The following is a 19239-nucleotide window of genomic DNA, read 5'->3' as shown; positions in this document are numbered from 1 at the left end:
AAATGACCATCAGAAAAACCAATAAACAAGCTGGGTGCACTGGTGTGGGCCTGTAGTACCAACTACTTAGGAGGCAAGGAGGCAAGAGGATTGCTTGAGCCATGGAATTCAAGGCCAGCCTGGGCAACATAGGGAGACCCTGTTTCTTAAAAAAAAAAAAAGAAAAGAAGACGAAGAAGGAATTAAAAAAAGAAAAAGGAAAAGAAAAGAGAGGGAAAAAAAAGCAACAAACCAAACAGCTTAGTGATTGCTTTTGAGCAATATAACTGAAGGCAGCGTGGAGCACTATTACTTCTCATTTTAAATAGTTTTGTACCATTTGATTTTTTTGAACCATGTGCACGTTTTAGTGTGTTAAAACTTTTCTAAGTTAGATGTCCAAAATTGACTTTTAGCAGAATTATTGAAAGCCAGCGATTTAGGATGTAGATTAATACAGGTACAACATGGCTGTTTGAACTTGAGAAAACTCAGTTTAAATCGTGGCTCTGTTGAATGCTAGAACTTATTGGCTTTTGATAAGTCACTAAAAGCCTGTTTCTTCCTCTGAAAATATCAGTAATAATACCTAACACATAAGTTTATTTGGATCTTTGAAATTGAGAATCTTGAAGGCACTCAGCACTGATATAGAAGGTGCTTAATATAAATTGTTACATTTAATAGTTGTTATAAAAATTATAAACTGATAATTATTGTCAAGTATATGCTATAGCAAATTTATTCTTGAATCTTCCCTTATGTACAAGTATAGGCTTGTAATATTTAAGTGGAAATTCCTTAAATGCTAATGCTCACAAAAGTTCTTCCAGCAGTTTTTAGAGGTTTCAGATCGTTTATTTTTATTACCTGCTTCAGAGGTGACATGATGTAACGGAAGAACCCAGAATTAGTTTCCCTGCCTCCACCATGGGCAAGTCATCTAATCCAATTTAATTCACTCCATTTGTGAAATGTCATTGCTGGAGCTTTACCTGTCTGAAGGTTCTAGGCAATCAGATGGTCACTGGAGATGCTGGTCATCTCTAGGGGCCATAGCTGTAGAAAAACAGTATAATGTGGTCCATTGAATGTGGCACAATTATAGGGTCCCACACATCAATCAGGTGGTTCCCTTTAATGTTTGGCCTTAGGACTGATGGAATTTTTTTGACCTCTGAAATGGGGTTTGGTTTGCTTAAAAAAAATTAATCATGTGCTTTCTGAGGTATAAAAAGCTTGCTTACTTCTGACATCTGAGTTTACTTATCAAAAATATCAGGATATCTCTTAGTAAATTCAATTCCACACTAAATAATACCCTCATATGTCATACAGCTGAGTTTAGTATATATAATTGCACTGTTAAATTAATGGGTATGTGTAAAAATATGCTTCCTTTTAAATGTCATTCAGTCCTTTTATGAAAAAGACCATCATTTAATCATCCTTTATAGCTTTTTATTTTCAAGTCATTTAAGAGTAAATTCAATAGGATTCTGTTCAGAAATTTACTTGCAAAGAAGTTATTTTTCAAGATATTATGACAAAAATCTTAGGAAAATAAAGAGAATGTGGGAGACAGGATAAGGAATTTGAATTTTAATTACAATTCTACAAAGAAAACTCTGAAGAAGTGTGCTCTCTTGTAAAGACTGATACAGAGATGACAAAAAGGACTCCTGCTCACCAGCTAACCGGGCAACACCAGGATAAGACAGCTGGTAACAAAACATAAGTCTATTTTCATTTTTTAAAATAGCAAAATATGAAACAATCAGACATCACTAATTCAAATAAAAAGACAAGGTTAATACATAAAGGACATCTCCTCTTCTCTCCATCCCCAAACTTTCCATCTCTATTTTTGCCATTCATATTCACCAGACTGGTATAGAAAGAGGAAAATTAAAAGACCGCAAGCCATTTTGTTTGTCCTATTTGATCCCTTCACTGTATGAGTAAGGCTACTGCATTTTTGAATTGTCCTTTTTTGTTGGACTTAGGTTCCAAGAAACATTTTAAACAGGCTTCTCTGTTAGGAGTGTCCTGTTGATATTTTCTGTTCATCCTAAAGGCTACAAAGAACTGTGCTGTAATTCTAAGTCTCTGCAATTCTAAAGGGTTGCCCTCGATTATCTGACAGGGTTAAATAGCATGTTTTGGGTATGGTATATTATTTCAAACAATAAGTCAACGACACTTGAAGAAAAGAATATGCTAAATTAATTCTTTGTGTGGTTTATAACAGTTGTTGATTATCTACATGTTGTTGAAATACACAGACGAAGACAATTATAGGAGCAAACAGAGCTAATGAAATCAAGTAATGCAGACATTATCAATAATAGAAGCAGTTTATTTAGCATCATGTTATTGAGTCAGGTTGGGAAGACAATTTTAGATTTATACCTGGGTTGAATCCTGACTGTGCCCCTCCAAGGTTAAGCAATTTATCTCTACCCTGTCTCAGCCTCAGTTTTATCATCTGTAAAATGGGGATTCTGGTACTAAGACTGCTGTAAAGATTAATACAATTTTTAGAGTGTTTGGTATATAATCGAATTATGGGTCTCCATTTTGACCTTGAAAATCTCCTTGGTAAATATAGGTCCTCCTCTAGTACATTTGAGGGACTCCCTGGCTGCCCTCATACCGAATATCCTTCAGGCTTTCTTTCCTAATCCAACTTTTTCTTTCACCCAGTCTTTTCTGGTTTGTACAGGACTAACAGATGCAGACAGTATTGGATTGTGAGCTGGTAGTAGCTGAATAGGATGCCTCACTAGATTGGTCTCTGCCTTAAGTCTTCTTTTCTTGGAAGGGTCAGGCCCTTCTTTACAGCTATGGTGGAGGAAGAAAAATATAGTACATGATAGAGCTGAAGATTAAAGATGGTGGACTGCTGAACCTACTAACCCTAGTCAGAGGAGCACCAAGGAGCCAGGAAAGAGAAAATGGAAATGCCTGGCTTGAGTTTTTCAGTTGCAGAGAAAGAAAGCCATCTAGCAGGCTGTACCCAGTGGCAGCTTCTTATCCAGGAGTCCCCAGACCCTGTGCTGGATGGCAAGTGGAGCACCAAAAGCTACCACACCTGGCCTTCCCATCGCTCATCCATCACTCTCCATTCCTGTTATAACACCTAAGTTTATTGTAGACTTTCGGAAATTCAACTTTTAAGCATCTTTTAGGAATACATCATGTGCATAAGTAGGGAGCTTATGTACATTAAAATATGGGCAGTATTGTATTTAACAATATTCTTTAATCCACTGAACTCATAGAAGGACAATAACACATGTTAACATTAATTTTATTCCTTTACAACCATGGTCACTTATAGTATCACACAAAAAGCACATGCAAATTAATAGTAGAAGAGCTAATAATCCAAAATTCTAACCTCCAAGATCATTTGCTACTATACATTTCTATGTCAATTATTGCATTTCAAAGAAAAGTAGGAGTTTAAAACGAAATCTTTCTCTCCGTGTTCTGGCTCAATCCTAACATCATCGTTAAGGTGATACTTGAAGAAGCCTAAGACTTAATTTTTTAACAGTGTTCTCTTACTCTGCACAAGTAACTCAGTTTAGAAATTGCTTTAAATCTAACCATGTATAAGACAATAGGGACAATCGTTCTACTAAAAATACTGCTAATACATGTCAATGGGCACAAGGCAAAGTAAGCAGGATAAGTAAATAATATAAGAAATTGTATATAAATTAAAAGGTCTAAATTAGTTTTATCATCTGCATCTTCTGTTAGATGTTTAATTATATTTGTTATCGGGTGTATTATCTAATGCCTAGGGTCAAAAACAAAGCAGACATTTTTTGATAGGAGAAAGAAATTACACATTTAGAATCCTTTTGATTAAAATTTATTCGTCTGCAAAATATCCGCCAATTAGAAAACATGGCTTCAAGTCATTATTTTTCTAAAGTCGCGTTTCCTTGCCTGGCCAGTAGTTGGGTTGTAGCAAATGATCACTTGTAGTACAATTTTCCTTCAGGAATCTTGCAGACACCATCGTTCTGTCTCTCTTGGTTATGAAGCTTCTATGTTTTGAAACATAATTTTTCTTTAAAATGAAAAGTACTGCAATGCTTAGGAAAATGGACACTGTGCCCAATATCACAGTCAGTCCCAGATATATGTGTCTGGAAGAAGAGAGAATCTGAGTCATCATTATTACAACTACCCAACTTGAAATACAATGTACAAGGAAGGTAATAACATCATTCTGATGGTTTTCTTTAAGAATGAAGATTTGGTGGCTATAAAAGACCTTTCTGTGACTATTGGTAGACTATTGAAGGCACTTTATTAATACAAAGTAATTTCTTATTGCACCATCATTTTCAGTTACTAATTATATAACTGGTTCCGTTCTTTCTGTACATCATTCCCTTGAACCAGGTAACCATAACCCTGATTTCCTAGAACAGTCCCAGTTTATGCCAGTATCATCCCAGTGTAATTTTAATAGTGCCCCCTTTCACTCTCAAAAGTGTCCAGGTTTGAGTGATAAATTATGTGGTTACTCTATCCTCAGACCTTTCCCAAATTCACTTTTATGGAAAAACTGCGTAAAGCAATGCTAAGGGGTATGGGAGCTCTCAGTAAAGCAGAATGATTAATTTAAAAATACACCAGAGGCTTAAATCAACTTCTTCCATGAGAAGCCCATAGTTCTGCACTCTGTCAGAAGATGCTAAGGTGTGGTAGGACAGGTTGAATGTTTCATTTTGGTCACATTGAAAATGCACTCTCAGTCTCTGCTTGAGTTACATTGTCTCTACATTGAAATGAATACAGCTTTAGGAAAAATGTGAATAAAGCCTAAATTATACTCACAGATCAGGTCCCTTTCAAAGACCAAAATAAATTTCACACACAACATCAAAGCCTATTAAACCAAACACATTTATTTGAGATGGTCTGCCCAATTCACATCCAACTTAGATGGTTCGGCACCACGTTTATTTCTCTAGAAAATGTTCAGCTTGTAAGTCTTAAAAAAAAAAAATCCTTCTTCCTTTTAAGCAGTTGAAGCATTGCTTTAAGCAATAAGGGACTAAATGTTTGATGAATGGAGCTGAATGACACCCTAGTGAAAAAGCCATGCCCCTCACCCCGGTACACACTCACCCACACAGAGAAAACCTTTTACTTTTATGCATTTCAAGTACTGGAATAATTGAACATCAGTTTGGCAATAACAGCCGGACAGATTTAGAGCCAAATCCAACTCTTGCCCAGGGGGATTATATCTGACGTAAATGGTACAGTTTGGCTCAGTTTGAAAAAGAATGGAATTAAACTCAAAATGTGACCTAAATTTAAATGCTTCTGAATTTTAGGGAACTACTTATCCATTTGTGTGCATAAACTTTCAAAATTCTACTCTATTCTGGATGCTTCGTCATGTTTTTAAAATGATTACTCACTTAAAATAAGAGTCAAGGTTAGAAATGGGGGAAAATATCAAACATTTAGCCAAATAATCACTTTATTCTATGATACAGATCACATTTTTTGATTAGACTATCTCTACCTTACAAGCAGTGAAACTACATGAAAAATTGTGTCAGTGGCATTGCATAAACCTGGGATATTGTAGCAGTGAGATGTGGGAATGCATTTGATTCGTTCGGTACCTGAAAGCATTCGAATCATACAATCGGCAGGATCCTCTACTTCCACATCTTTTAAATCCCCATTTGAGGCATGAAGTGTCAATCAAAACTCCAAAATATACCGGAGCTGGGATTCCTGCTGTGAGAAAAACAAATAATTGCTATTAAAAACATATGCACATCTTTTTGGTTATGAACGATTATCCAAAACACTTAGTCTAATCATTTCTGTTTTGGAGATGAAAGGCTGAAATGTCCAAACCCTCTCTCTCTAGCCCAGTCATTTTTCGTATGTGCCAGACTCATGCAGTAACTGCCATTTGTTTGTTTACCTCAAGAAGCATATCTCCAGGCACTCAACTCACCATGAATTAACATTGTCCTCTCCAGACCTGTCCCTTTATCAGTGGCCACCCCATTGCTAAAGTTACAAGCTTGGGGGTCATCTTTGATCCCTCTCTCTCTCCTCTCTTTGGTCATCATGACATTTAATCTATCCCCAAATCATGCCAATTCCAGTTCCCAGGTGTAGCTTAAAGATACTCTCCTCTCTTCATGCCCACTGTCACTACTTCTACCCTAATTTAAAGCAGAAGCCAATTCATGACTCTGGCTTCCTTCCTTAATCTCTCCAATCCTTTCATCATACAGATGTAGAATCATTCGATTAATTAGATGATCTTCCCAGACATCTGCTCCAACTTAAGAGTAGCTAATTGGATATTGGGCCCCATCTCCATTCCTGGCTTCATTTGGGGCAACATTCATTGTCTTACATTTCAGACTCCAATATTACTAGATTCTTTCAGTGCTTCAAATGTTCTCCCCTCTTGCTTGAATGTCTTATATAGTTTTCTTTATCCCAAACACTTCTTTCCTTTCTCTTCTTACAACACAGTCACTTTGTGAATCTCAGTTTGAATGTTTTCCTTCAGGAAAGTCTACTTTGATGGCTTAAACTACATTAATTCCTTTTATTCTATATCTGGTAGCATTTGTATTTCCTTCAAAACTTTATACTCCTGTAATGGCTTGTTTAATTGCCTTTCCTGCTAGACTGTAAGCTGTATAGGGGAAAGAAATGTGTTTTTCTTATTCATGCTATAAACCCTAGTAGATTCTCAATAAAAGTTTGTTGAGAATTTAATCCGTCTCTAGGGAGAAAAGGTATCTCTCATATATAAATTTTAACAAAAGTATTTTAAGTTGATTTCAGTCTGCTCAAATCTCAGTTTATATTTTTTATGTTTTAAATTGCTGATTCATTAACATCTGTTATTTAGTCTGCATAGGTTTGGGCTTTTGTTTTTTAATTAGTAGCCAATATTTAAAAGCCAGGAGATTTCATGTAAAACAACAGATGTCCAAATTCTTTTAAGAGCCGCACTATCTGGAAAACCATGGTAATATTGGCTGGAGTTGAGTAGCAGCTGCTCCATCCCCTGTTCCTCTCTTCTACACACACTTAGAGTCCACTTTCCCAGCCTGTACAGCTTTCTTTCTGCCTTCTTCAATCATTTCCGTCAACTGCCTAGACTTTTTTTTGCATTTGAATTTTAGCCATATACGTTTTTTTTCTTTTGTTATAAAATTGCTTTGTATGCTTATATAGAATAAAGTACTCTCATTAAATTATTTTTAAAGTCGTCTAAGAATATTCATGATACATCTAAATTTCAGAGATTATCCATTTGTTCTTTGATAACAAATGGGAAATATTTCAAAAGATTTTCTATTCAAAAGTGTGCCTAAATTTTACAATTACCCATATAATAATTGATTTAATCCAGAATCATTAATGGTTGCTTAAATCTTGGGTAAAAGATTTTTGGGAAATGGAATATTCACATAATCTCAAAATGTCATATTACAGGTTACTTATCAATTGCAAAAGGGTTTTTACAAAAGAAAAAAACTGGTGGATACTACTTTAACCAAGACATCAAACTTAAAATTTCCAATGATGGTATAAACCATGTGCTTTCCAATGTGATTTACTAGTCAGCACACAACATCACTTGTGTAGTATTCTCCCCAAAAATATTTTACCTGGACATACTCAAAAGTAAACAAACAGACAAATCCAAATGCTGGGATATTCTACGAAACAACTGGCTTTGCCTCTTGAAAAATGTAAATGTCACTGAAGACCAAAGAAAACAACAACAACAGCAACAAAACACCACAAACACAAAAGATGAGGAATTGTTGGACACAAAAAAGATAATTAAACTTACAATCCTGATTGGACCAAAAGGAAAAAATGCTATGGAAGACATCATTATTATAAAAGAAATTTGATGTGGGATGTATATTAGATAGAGTATCATACTAATGATAAATTTCTTGAGTGTGAGAATAGTATTGTGGTTATATAGGACAACGTACTTGCTTTTGCAGGAGAATACAAGCTGAGGGCCTTAGGAGTGAAGTATCAGGAGGTCCACTATTCATTTTCAAAATGTGTGTGTGTTGAGAGAAAGAGAGGTCATATAATAGGAGCATTTGCTATAATTTTTTAAAACTTTTCTGTGGGTTTGAAAATTTTCACAATAAATGGAAGAGAAAGGTGAGAGAGAAGTGGAACCTACAGATCAAAAGAGATTGGGTAATAGATACATAGGAGTTCATTATAATATTCTTACTACCTTAGTATATGTTTGGATTTTTTTAATAAAAAAAGTTAAAAAAAGCAGCAGCTGATCCTAACTTGCAAAAAATCCCGTGGACTAAAAGAACAACAAACATATCTGGCAATCAATTTGGATTATTTGATGCCTCAAATAAGTTTTCTATGTATATGGTCCAACCAAATACATGATTTCCACTTAAAAAATCCAAGTGATAACTAACTTTACATTGCCCCTAATGGTGTCAAGACAAGCCAGAAAATCCAAATGTATACAATTTTCTGTGTACGGTCTAACATTTTTATAATGAAAGATTTTCAAACATTCACAAAAGCAGAGAGAATGATATGATGAACCCTCATATACCATCACTAGCTTTAACAATTTTTAATGTTTTGCCATTCCTGTTTCCTCTCTCCCTCAACTCTGGACTCTTTTTTTGGTATTGTAAAGGCAATCTCAAACATCATTTCACTTCAATTCTATGTATTTCAGCATGCACTTCTAACCGATGACATTTTAAAAAACATATGCTATTCTCACACCTAACACAGTTTACAATAATTTCTTAATCTTACCTAAAATCTAGTACATATTCAAGATTTTCAGACTGTCTCTGAGGCATTGTGTTACAGTTGGTTTGTTCTTATCAGGATCCAAACCAAATAAACACATTGCATTTGGTTGATGACTCTTTATGTCAATAGCTTCCTCTCACTTTTTCCCATATTAATGATTTTTGAGAAAAAGACATTTGTCTTCTAGAACGTGCCACAGTGTGGATTTGTTTGTTTGCTTCTTTATAATATTATTTAACTTGTTCCCCTATCCATTTTTCGTATAACCTGGTAGCTAGATCTTGTTAGACTCAGGTTCAATTTATTTCAGACAGGAGTAAGCAAAGGTAGTTCTGGGTCCTTCTGATTGTGTCCCTGTTAGGGGGCACATGCTGTCTGGTGGCCCCTCTTAGTAATGCTAAGCTGGATCTGAGGTTCAGGCTACGCCAGTCTCATCCCTCCATCACTATTTCCTCATGAAATATCACCTAAAGCTTTTAGCAAATGTTGATGAGGCTGCAAGACAGGAATTTAAAAAAAAATTCTGTACCTCCTATACTAGTTATTTGGAATTTTTCTATAAAAGAGGATTTTCCTTCATTAACTATTTGTTTACTTAGAAATACGGTTAAATAGAAGAAAGGCAAGATAAATGATTGATTGTTTTCCCTTTATTTATCAATTTTCAGAATAATGAGTTGGTGTCCTGGTATTCTTCAAATTTTTGAAGTATCATTATGAACTCATATGTTTTTATATATTTGATGTATTTCAATACATGGTAGCCATCATTATTATTGTTATTGCTACTACTATTTTGATTCTGAAATTAGCTCACCTTGAGGTTAATCTTTTTAAATTGGTTCTGTGTCCTTTGATATATTCCTATTAGCTTTTGATAGCCTATTCACTTCCTAGTACAAAAAGATGTCCCGTAATCATTAGGCAAGCTCTATTCTAGCCCTTGAAGCGATCGTTTTTCCAAGGTGCCATGGTTCTTTTACTGGGAGATGACATTTAGATATCACAGACTGAGTGCTATGGGGCTCATTTCTGCTGGGTTTCATAGTTTCTGGATTTTTCAGGAGACAGAGCTATGAAATATACATTATTTTAAAATAAAAATATGTGAGTTTATATTGATATTTTAAATTCAAATTTAAGAATGAGTTTTACTTAAATTCTTTTATTTTATACTCGCATCACTTTCCTGTCAAGATCTATGTACATTAAATTTAATTTCAATTTTTTAAAGCTCTGAGTTTGTTTTCCTTCCTGGGTAGTTCTTTTTTGTCAAATTACAGAGGATCATTTCCAATTCTTTCATTTTCTTCTCTAGAATATAAACTCTAAGGACAAAACCTTAACTGTCTCATTCATTGTTTTCTATGGGTTTTAACCAATGCATATTAAAAAAATGTGGTAGTCAGAAAAAAAATTCCAATTACATTTTTAAAATCCCTACTCAAATCCATAGACTTGAATTGTTGAATGATCTTATCATTCTACCTAATGATATATCCTAGGAATGGACACTGAGAATAGCTCAACAGAATTCCTTCCATTTTAATAATTGAAAAAATATATTATTTAGGCTTCACCCTTTCTTACTGACTAATTTTTGGTTTCCTCTGAGAGCGCTCCCCTAAGAGCAATGGATTTTGTGAGAACGTATGAGTAATGGAAGAGATAAAATTGTTAAAAAAATTTTGATTACTCTCATAAAATCTCTATTATATCTAGGACATAGCACAGGCACTTAATAAATATTTCTGGAACAAAGGAAGGGAAGAGTCAAGGAAAGGAAGACGGGAACAAAGAAATGAAGAAAGGAAGAAAATAAAAAGATTATAGACTTAACTACCTACATCATTTAGCTATGCATGGTAATTCTCTAAAAATATTTAGAAAAGTCTTCAAAATACACTTATGATGGCTACCATAAATTAAAGCATAGATTATACTTACCAAGAACTCTTATGGCTAAGGTGTAGATACCCAGGGCAAAAGATTTAAGTTGTGGCTTAATGCACCTAAAATCAACAAAAGAACCATTACAAAAATATATAAGTAATTAAAGCAAATAGAAATTTGAATGATAATCTGCTTAACACACATAAATCATGTTAGAATTCAAGTATCATTTATGGTGAACCCACTAGTGTACTAGAACAGGGAAGGCAAAACATACAAAAGCTACGTTCCACTGCATGCAGTGCTTCAGGGAGTTGATAGTTAATATTTCTAGAAGGTAAATCACTTGTATATGACATATTCAAATGGTGCTGGATAAAGTCAAATCATAAGTTTAATCACCAAAATAGTAAAGACATAAAAAATCCATAAATTCCAAGAAATTGTAAGAATTTGAAGCAACAATAAAGGATTAACAGCCTATAACTAGTTTTTGTGGCTTTGGTCTAAAAGCACAGGACCCAGTTGATCAGGGTTGATATAATCACAGCATGATAAAAGTTACTGCTAAATAGTGGGGACCTGAATTTCTCAGAAAAGTGTAAAACACCTAAAATAACAAGAGCATCATGAATATGACTGTATAGCTTTAACTGATTAATCTGTGGATTTTAATAGTAATAATCATGATGACATATAATAACTGTTGAGTGTTAGCCATGATATTACGTACTTCCTATGTATTATATCATTTAGTCTTTGCTTTAAAAGAGGCAAAAATCACAATGTTTCTCCTTCAACCCAAGGGAGTCCTTCTGATATCAAAATTGACCATGGTTAATTTGAGGGAATGGTAGTAAGGAAAGTGCTTTCTATAGTAAGCAACCTGATTTTTCATTTGTCCCAGGTTACTACTTGGCACAGTATAAGATGTTGAATAGTCACACTTCTCTGGAAACTCCAGGACAATGCTTTCACATTTTCTCAAACTCTTGCTCCTACTTCTAAACATAAATGTCTCATATTCTCCTTAAACCATTTTAAGAACAGCAGATTTGTGGATAGTAAATTCATTTTTATCTTTCCTAATCAAGGTCCATAATAAAAACTGTGGGAAATTAAAAATGTACACAATACTGTTGATTAGTCCCATTCTAGAAATAACTAATATTCATCCTTGAACATATGAATTAATTTGAAAACAACTCAATTCATCTCATAAAAGATTGATTTCTAGTAAAATTTTGACTTTTTTTTTTTTTTTTTTTTTTGAGACAGAGTCTTGCTCTGTTGCCCGGGCTAGAGTGAGTGCCGTGGCGTCAGCCTAGCTCACAGCAACCTCAAACTCCTGGGCTTAAGCAATCCTCCTGCCTCAGCCTCCCAAGTAGCTGGGACTACAGGCATGCGCCACCATGCCCGGCTAATTTTTTCTATATATATTTTTAGTTGGCCAGATAATTTCTTTCTATTTTCAGTAGAGACGGGGGTATCGCTCTTGCTCAGGCTGGTCTCGAACTCCTGACCTCGAGCGATCCACCCGCCTCAGCCTCCCAGAGTGCTAGGATTACAGGCGTGAGCCACCTCTCCCGGCTGTAAATTTTGACTTTTCATGTTTAATAATGTCATCAAAAATTATATTCTTTTAGGGTTTTTTAATCAATTGTACAATAGAGATATTGATATTGCAGAGCTAATTCAATTGGGAAGAAAATATTATCATGGAGAATTCTGGTTATAAAACTATTTTAAAATTTGAATTCAATGTAACTTTTATAGAGATGTTTGATAGAATAATCAATAAAAAATGGTCAAGCACAAATGATATTACAATAGGAGAAAAGTCAATAGGGAATTTGAATGCAGATAAAACAAGAAATAGGTAACGCTTGTGACTGCTAAAGATCTTTTCATATAATTTTTAATTAGATGATGTTGGTAGTCTAATCACTACATTTTAGATCTCATTAGTTACATTTGAAAGAGTGACTGATACCTAAAATTGTTATATTTATAAATGAAAATATTTACAATATACTGGAAATCAATGCTTAGTCACTATTTAAACTTATGATAAAAATTTTTACATACCAATTTGTAAATATGCGAGGGCGTATATAGTTTTTAAAATTAAGGGTTTTATAAGCAAAGGTGTTTGAATTCATTTACATGATATTTATGGATTAGGATCCTCAATTGATCCAAAACCCATGAAATCCCCCACAATTAATTCCAGTCATGGCAAGAATATACAGAAAAAGCAATAATCTATATATCAAAATAATAAATTCAAAATATTGTGGCATTAAATGAGCCATTAAAGTTTCTTATAAATGGTATCCCCCATAATTTGGTGAAACTATTATATATTTAATTTAAAACATCTTATCTATACTAGTTAACATTATCCTAGCATTAGAAGTAGCATACTATATTCATTGCATGACTATAGTGAGTCTAACATTGCTCTCTAGATTAATGGCTTGCAAACATTTTTAACCATGAAAACTTTTGTTCAGCCACATTTCTGTATAAAAACTTAACTACAATACAGATAAAAGTAGAACAGGGTGTGGGACAAGTTCCCTGGAAAAGCTACGAGGAATCACCATGATTCCACAGATAATAATTTGAAATCACTGTTCTAGATGACTATATCTTATATTAAAATTGGGATGGGGAGAATCATTATTCACCTCAGAAGTAATATGTATCCAGGTATGCCACCTAGGGATAACGTATAGGACGTGATGACTGAAATTACCAGGAAATAGAGAAACATTTTGGGACACTCATTATCTTTTTGACATCTGCCCACTATGCCTGAGGAATTTCCTGATTTAGAGGCTGCAATTCCCACACAGGTGCAGTTAAAAAATATCTGTAAGACAATAGAGAAAAGTCTGATTATTGTGGTAACATTTAAATAAAATTAAAGATAAATATCCATTTAAAATTTTTTGTAGTACAGTAGGCATACATTATATAAACAATGGGGAAATATTCTTTTTTGTATTATAGTGTATTGAGCAAAGCAAAATCTATAGACATACAACATTTCATCATCCAAACAGCAGATGACTGGTCTGCAAACTACTAATCCTACAGAACGATCTCCCAGCAAACCCTACCAAATCCAACCATACTTTTCCTCCTTCACTACCACTTCCAAGTTTAAGTCACCATTATTTACTGCCTTGATTATTATAGTGGTCTCCTCATGCTCAATTTGTTTCCACTCTTACCCAGCTATAGTCTATAGCTCCACCCAGTAACCAATGTGAACCCTTAAAAGTGGCTGTCAGATTGCATCACCACCCTCAACCTTCCAATGGCTTCTCATTATACTTGTATGAAATCCCAAATCCTTAGAGTGGGTTACACATTCTCCATCATGTAGCTCCTGAATCCCATTCTGATCTACTACTCAATGGTCTTCCCTCTCTCCCTCTGTATCCGCCACACACATGGCCCTTGCAAATTTGCCTTTCCATTTTGCCTTTGCCAAACTTCCCCTCAAACCTGGCAAGTTTTTACCCATGCTTCATGGCCCTGATGTTTTCTCTGCTTGGCAGCTCTTCTCCTAAATAACTGCATGCCTGGCATCCTCACTTCAGGTCTCTGTTCACAGATCTCATTAGAAAGAACTTCCATGACTACCCATTCAAAAAAATGCCCCCATCTGTCCATCCTCTTATCCTAACTTACTATTTTTTTCACAGTGCTCCTTACAGTCTATCAGGATATCATATATGTATTTATGTTTAAAATATATTTCCTCATGAGAATGTAACCTCCATGAAGGTAGAAACTATATATTTTGTCATCATTTTAAGCATTCAATAAAATTTTGCTAAATCAATGGGCATCTGACAACATTTTATAGTGGCTACTAGGTAAAAATAATCCTGACGCATAGAACTCAACTAAATTTTGCTAGAGAGGCAACTTTTATAACCCCTCAATAGTTTATTTCTGTAAAGTTCATTTATGAATGTGTATATAAAATGAGTTGCCATTTTCATCAGAGTCTGTGATTTTTTAGATAAAGAACAAAAGTAAGCTGGCATTTCCTCTATTAGAGAGAGTAGCAATGTAGATTTTTTAAAATGTCAGATTGAAAGCTATTGAGTCTTGATTCTTGACAATTCCTAGATATACAAGTTAGGCAAGTCTTGTATCTCAGTGCCTCAGTTCTCACATGAGGAAAATAAATAAAATACTATGTAATTATTTGAGGACCATGAGATTTAAATATAATTTTGTTTTTAGAGCATGTATCTTTAGTCCCTGGCATGTAATGTCTTCAAAAATGGTAGTTCTGGTTAAGAAAAACCTTCATGCAGTTGTGGGTGAAAAGACAAGAAAAAAAAAAAAAGGGAAGAAAGAACCGTAAGGAAAGGAAAGAAAGAAAGAAAAGAGAAGGATGGTGAAGCTCAGATTTCAGATGGTTGGCAGTCATCTTCGCTGTTACTAGAGATCCATCCTTTCTGCTCTGAATCAAATGTCAAAATAATAGCATAATAAATAGAAAATCAACAAACATTACTGTGTATCTGCAGACGTGTTTGCCTAAGCATTCATAGCTAGTTGATACGTATATGTAAATATGTGTGGTCTGATTTTCAGCCCTTTAAGACTGTCAAATAAAGGCAGATTGTAACAATTACAAATAGGAAGCAGCCTGACAGGGTGAGTATAAGGAAGAGTCTATGTTTGGGACAGGAATGTAAATGTATGCTTGGAAGGGCGAGTCTGTTCATGATAAAAGTACGTTATATCTTCACAATTGGTTTCTGTTATGGCCTGGATGTTTGTCCCAAATTCATATGTTGAAATCCTAATCCCTAATGGGATGGTATTTGGAGGTAGAGCATTTGGGAAATAATTAGGTTATGAGGGTGTAGCCCTTATGAATGGGATTAGTGCCCTTATAAGAAGAGACAGGAGAGCTTGCCCTTCCTCATGGCCTCCTGCCATGTGAGGATAGGAGAAGATGGCCATCAGCAAACCAAAAAGATGGCCTTCACCAGGCACCAGATCTGCTGGCACCTGGTGTTAGACTTACCAGCCTCCAGAACTGTGAGAAGTAAGTGTTTGTTGTTTAAGCTACCCAGTCTCAGCCTGGACTGACTAAGACAGCTTTCTACTTAAATTTCCAACCTCATCTCCCTCTTCTACTCTACAGAAACCTTCCATTCCAGCTCACCTGGTCTTTTCATCATCACACAAATTGGCTTGATTTCCCAAGCAGAGTTATCCATTATAGCTCTGGGACATCCTCGTAATCAGATCCCTGATCCCTGGATCCAGACCTCTGGAGCTAGAACTCCTGATATGAGCCTCCATTTGTCCTGCCCTAAAACCTCCAAGGACCATTGGTCTTGAGGTCAGGAGACATGGATCTCACAGCAGATCTTATTATATGATCTTATGCCTGGGACTTTCTCATTCAGGGCTAACTACTCTTTATAAGCAAAACTAGAGAATTACGCTACATAATTACAAAAGTTCCTCCACTTTGTTTCTTGATTTTAATTCTTACTCTAATTCTTTGAACAACTCTAGCTCCACTAGGAATGGTTATAAATTTCCTGTGTCCACACGAAAGGACAAGGCAAGGTAAGACCCAGGGCTCCTAACAGTGGTGGTCTGCTGCCAAGCCCCCACAGTGCCGTGTTGTCATATTGTAACAGGCCCATGGGCATATACTTTAGAGGAGGAGATTTCTTACAATATTTGTCCCACTTCTGTTGGAGGTTTGACAACCAGCAAGACAAGCTGATGCATATGTGATTCCATTTTCACCACACATGGGTTCCCATTTTGTCTCTGAACATTTGCATCTTGAGTTGCAATCTGAAAAGAGAGCTCGTTCATGAGAAGAGACAGGTTTGGTTCTGAAAAGAAATACAATAGTATAAAATATTACCTCTTGGCAGGTAGCAACCTAGTATTTTCAAAAATCAATGTTCTTGAGTGATATAAATGATACTGCCAACAAAATTTGCCTTTTGGAAATACGATTGTCATCAGAAATGTCAGCTTGTGATAAAAAAAATGTGAGTCCGCTATTAAATAGCTTTCTCTTGAAAGGTATCTTCAGAGGTTTCAAAATTCACACAATGTTCAGTTCTTAGCTCACGGCTTTTACTAAAATCTACTACCTCTAGGATCTTCTAATATATTTCTGTGCAAAGGTGTATAAAAATGGCTAACAAGGTAGAAAAGTAAACTTTTAGAGCAATTTATGACATTACTTGAATGCATCATAGGTGGGGTGTTTGTACGTGTGTGTGTGTGAATGTCTTTCAGAATTGTCTGAGCATCAGTAGAATGGACACTGTTAATGGTCAAAGAAAAAACAGCCAAGCAGTTAACATTTAATACACATTCAATGTGTGTAGGAGCTACATACTCTTCTTGTGTTATCTGACCAATAAATGCATTCCCAGTTCAACTAACCTTCCTCCCGTATATCCCCCCACTGTATGGTGCTCTTCCATATCGTATATCATCCTTTCTTACTTAATTCCACATGCTGTTTCAATGACTTACTCATTTATTCATAAAATTTTACTGGAAACCTACTAAGTGCTAGCTTTTGGAGGATAGGAGATAGTTACAAATATGAATGAGACAATATTTGCACTCAGGAGTTGGCTTTTTTTAAAATTTTTTTCGAGATAGAGTCTCACTCTGTTGCCTGGGCTAGAATGCTGTGGCGCCAGCCTAGCTCACAGCAACCTCAAACTCCTGGCTCAAGCAATCCTCCTGCCTCAGCCTCCCGAGTAGCTGGGACTACAGGTATGTGCCACCATGCCCGGCTATTTTTTTCTATTTTTAATTGTCCAGCTAATTTCTTTCTATTTTTAGTAGAGACGGGGTCTCGCTCTTGCTCAGGCTGGTCTCCAACTCCTGAGCTCAAGCAATCTCCCACCTTGGCCTCCCAGAGTGCTAGGATTATAGGCATGAGCCATTGTGCCGGCCCTTTTTTTTAAGTTATTTTACATAATTTTGGTTGTTTTCTGTCTTTGGTCTCCCTTTTTCTTTATTCTCTGCCATTCTCCTTTACATTCCCCCTTCATCTCTCCCAGAATTTACTCTCCTTCACTTTTTTCTCTTGCTTGGATTGCCTAATCCTTCTGCTCTTGTCCTTTGCACTATGCATATCCATCTGCTCTTCTCAAAGGGAACTTACACAATGGTATGTTTGTTTCTATCTGCACCATATATACTATTCATTGGCCCTTTGTAATCCATTTTTCTACTCCCATTTTGAATTTATTTATTTATTTGCTTGTTCCTCCTGCCCTTCCCCCATTGTTTTTTACAAAGATATTTGAGGACCTTAAACAGACAAAAAGTACACTGGAATATACACTCAGTGAGGGAAGAAACTATTTGTTTTATTCACTCCCATATCTCCAGCACCCAGAACAATTCCTGGCACATAATAAGCTAAGAAACAATATTTCTGGTAAGTCCATCAATCAAAGAAAAATAGTATTTTATTTTGGAGAAAGAAATCAGTCATTTTGGCCCCTGCCTCTGAGAAGCATTTTCTATGATGGCAACCGTAATTTCTTACTTGATGTAATATTCCATCTAGTAGCACTGCTGTTTATAGGTTTGGTCACCTTGGAAGTAAAAACAGAAGACCTCTGAGATGTCTCCAAACAGTGTGGAAGGGTATTGAACTAGGCCTTCTGAGAAATCCTACAGGAATGTTTAGTCCTATTCCATAAAATACTAATTATTAACTGAGACTGTTTCATAGTGTCTGAAAGTATAAAAATGTGCCTTTGACAGTCTAGAATCAGGCCACTGAGAATACTGTAAGGCTGAGAGCATAGAAGGTTGGAGCTGAAAGGAACCTTAGCATGATCTAGGATTTTGGTAGAGCAGGAAAGTCAAGTCCAAAGTAGGCAGATAACTTCCTCAAATTCACACTGTTTGTTAGCAACAAACCTGGAAGTAGAAACCTTCCAGGCCTCTTGCTTCTAAATTCTTATCTCACAACAGTTATTATTGTGGAAGAAAGATTTCTTCCATTACCATATCTAAAGCTTGTCTACAGTGTACCTGTTGAATGTCCAGATACAAAGCAGCCTTTTGGAACAAAGCAACATGGGATAATCCATGAGGAACATTTTATATTTCATAAAGCCAATTATTTTATATTACTGAAACTAAGCCTAATTTATCTTGGAGGACAAAAATTAATTGCATACATATTTTCTGAAGAGTTTATTGACAGCAGAGCTGTGATTTTAAATTTTAATTATAAGACTTTTAACAAATATGCCAGAATATTGATATCCAAATGAGATTTTCTTTCAAATAGGCTGAGAGGTGAGAGATTTTCCCAGTGATATTACCATTTCTTTTGGCTGCTACCAATGGTAAAGCTATTCTTAAAGGCTAAATTTTTGTCATTACTAAGGATATCCTAAAAAATATGGAAAGCAATTTCAAAAGAGGAGTTTTAGAATGATTTAAACAATGACAACATTA

General features: G+C 35.4%; 1 protein-coding gene across 2 annotated transcripts in view; it reads right to left on the bottom strand.

Annotated features, from left to right (window-relative positions):
* Nucleotides 1–3922: 3922 nt before the first annotated feature.
* Nucleotides 3923–19239, bottom strand: part of SLCO1C1 (solute carrier organic anion transporter family member 1C1) — a 49021-nt gene continuing 33704 nt past the window's right edge. For both annotated transcript variants that reach the window (XM_069490906.1, XM_069490907.1), the window contains 5 exons: nucleotides 16457–16622; nucleotides 13419–13603; nucleotides 10780–10844; nucleotides 5646–5763; nucleotides 3923–4145 (listed from right to left, as the gene is read on the bottom strand). In XM_069490906.1, coding sequence (XP_069347007.1) covers nucleotides 3923–4145; nucleotides 5646–5763; nucleotides 10780–10844; nucleotides 13419–13603; nucleotides 16457–16622 — 757 coding nt within the window. The remainder of the gene's footprint in view (nucleotides 4146–5645; nucleotides 5764–10779; nucleotides 10845–13418; nucleotides 13604–16456; nucleotides 16623–19239) is intronic.

This window comes from Eulemur rufifrons, chromosome 16 (genome assembly GCF_041146395.1).
Source record: "Eulemur rufifrons isolate Redbay chromosome 16, OSU_ERuf_1, whole genome shotgun sequence".
Lineage (NCBI taxonomy): Eukaryota > Metazoa > Chordata > Mammalia > Primates > Lemuridae > Eulemur > Eulemur rufifrons.
The sequence above is the reverse complement of the archived record's forward strand: the minus strand, read 5'-3'. Positions and strand labels throughout refer to the sequence as shown.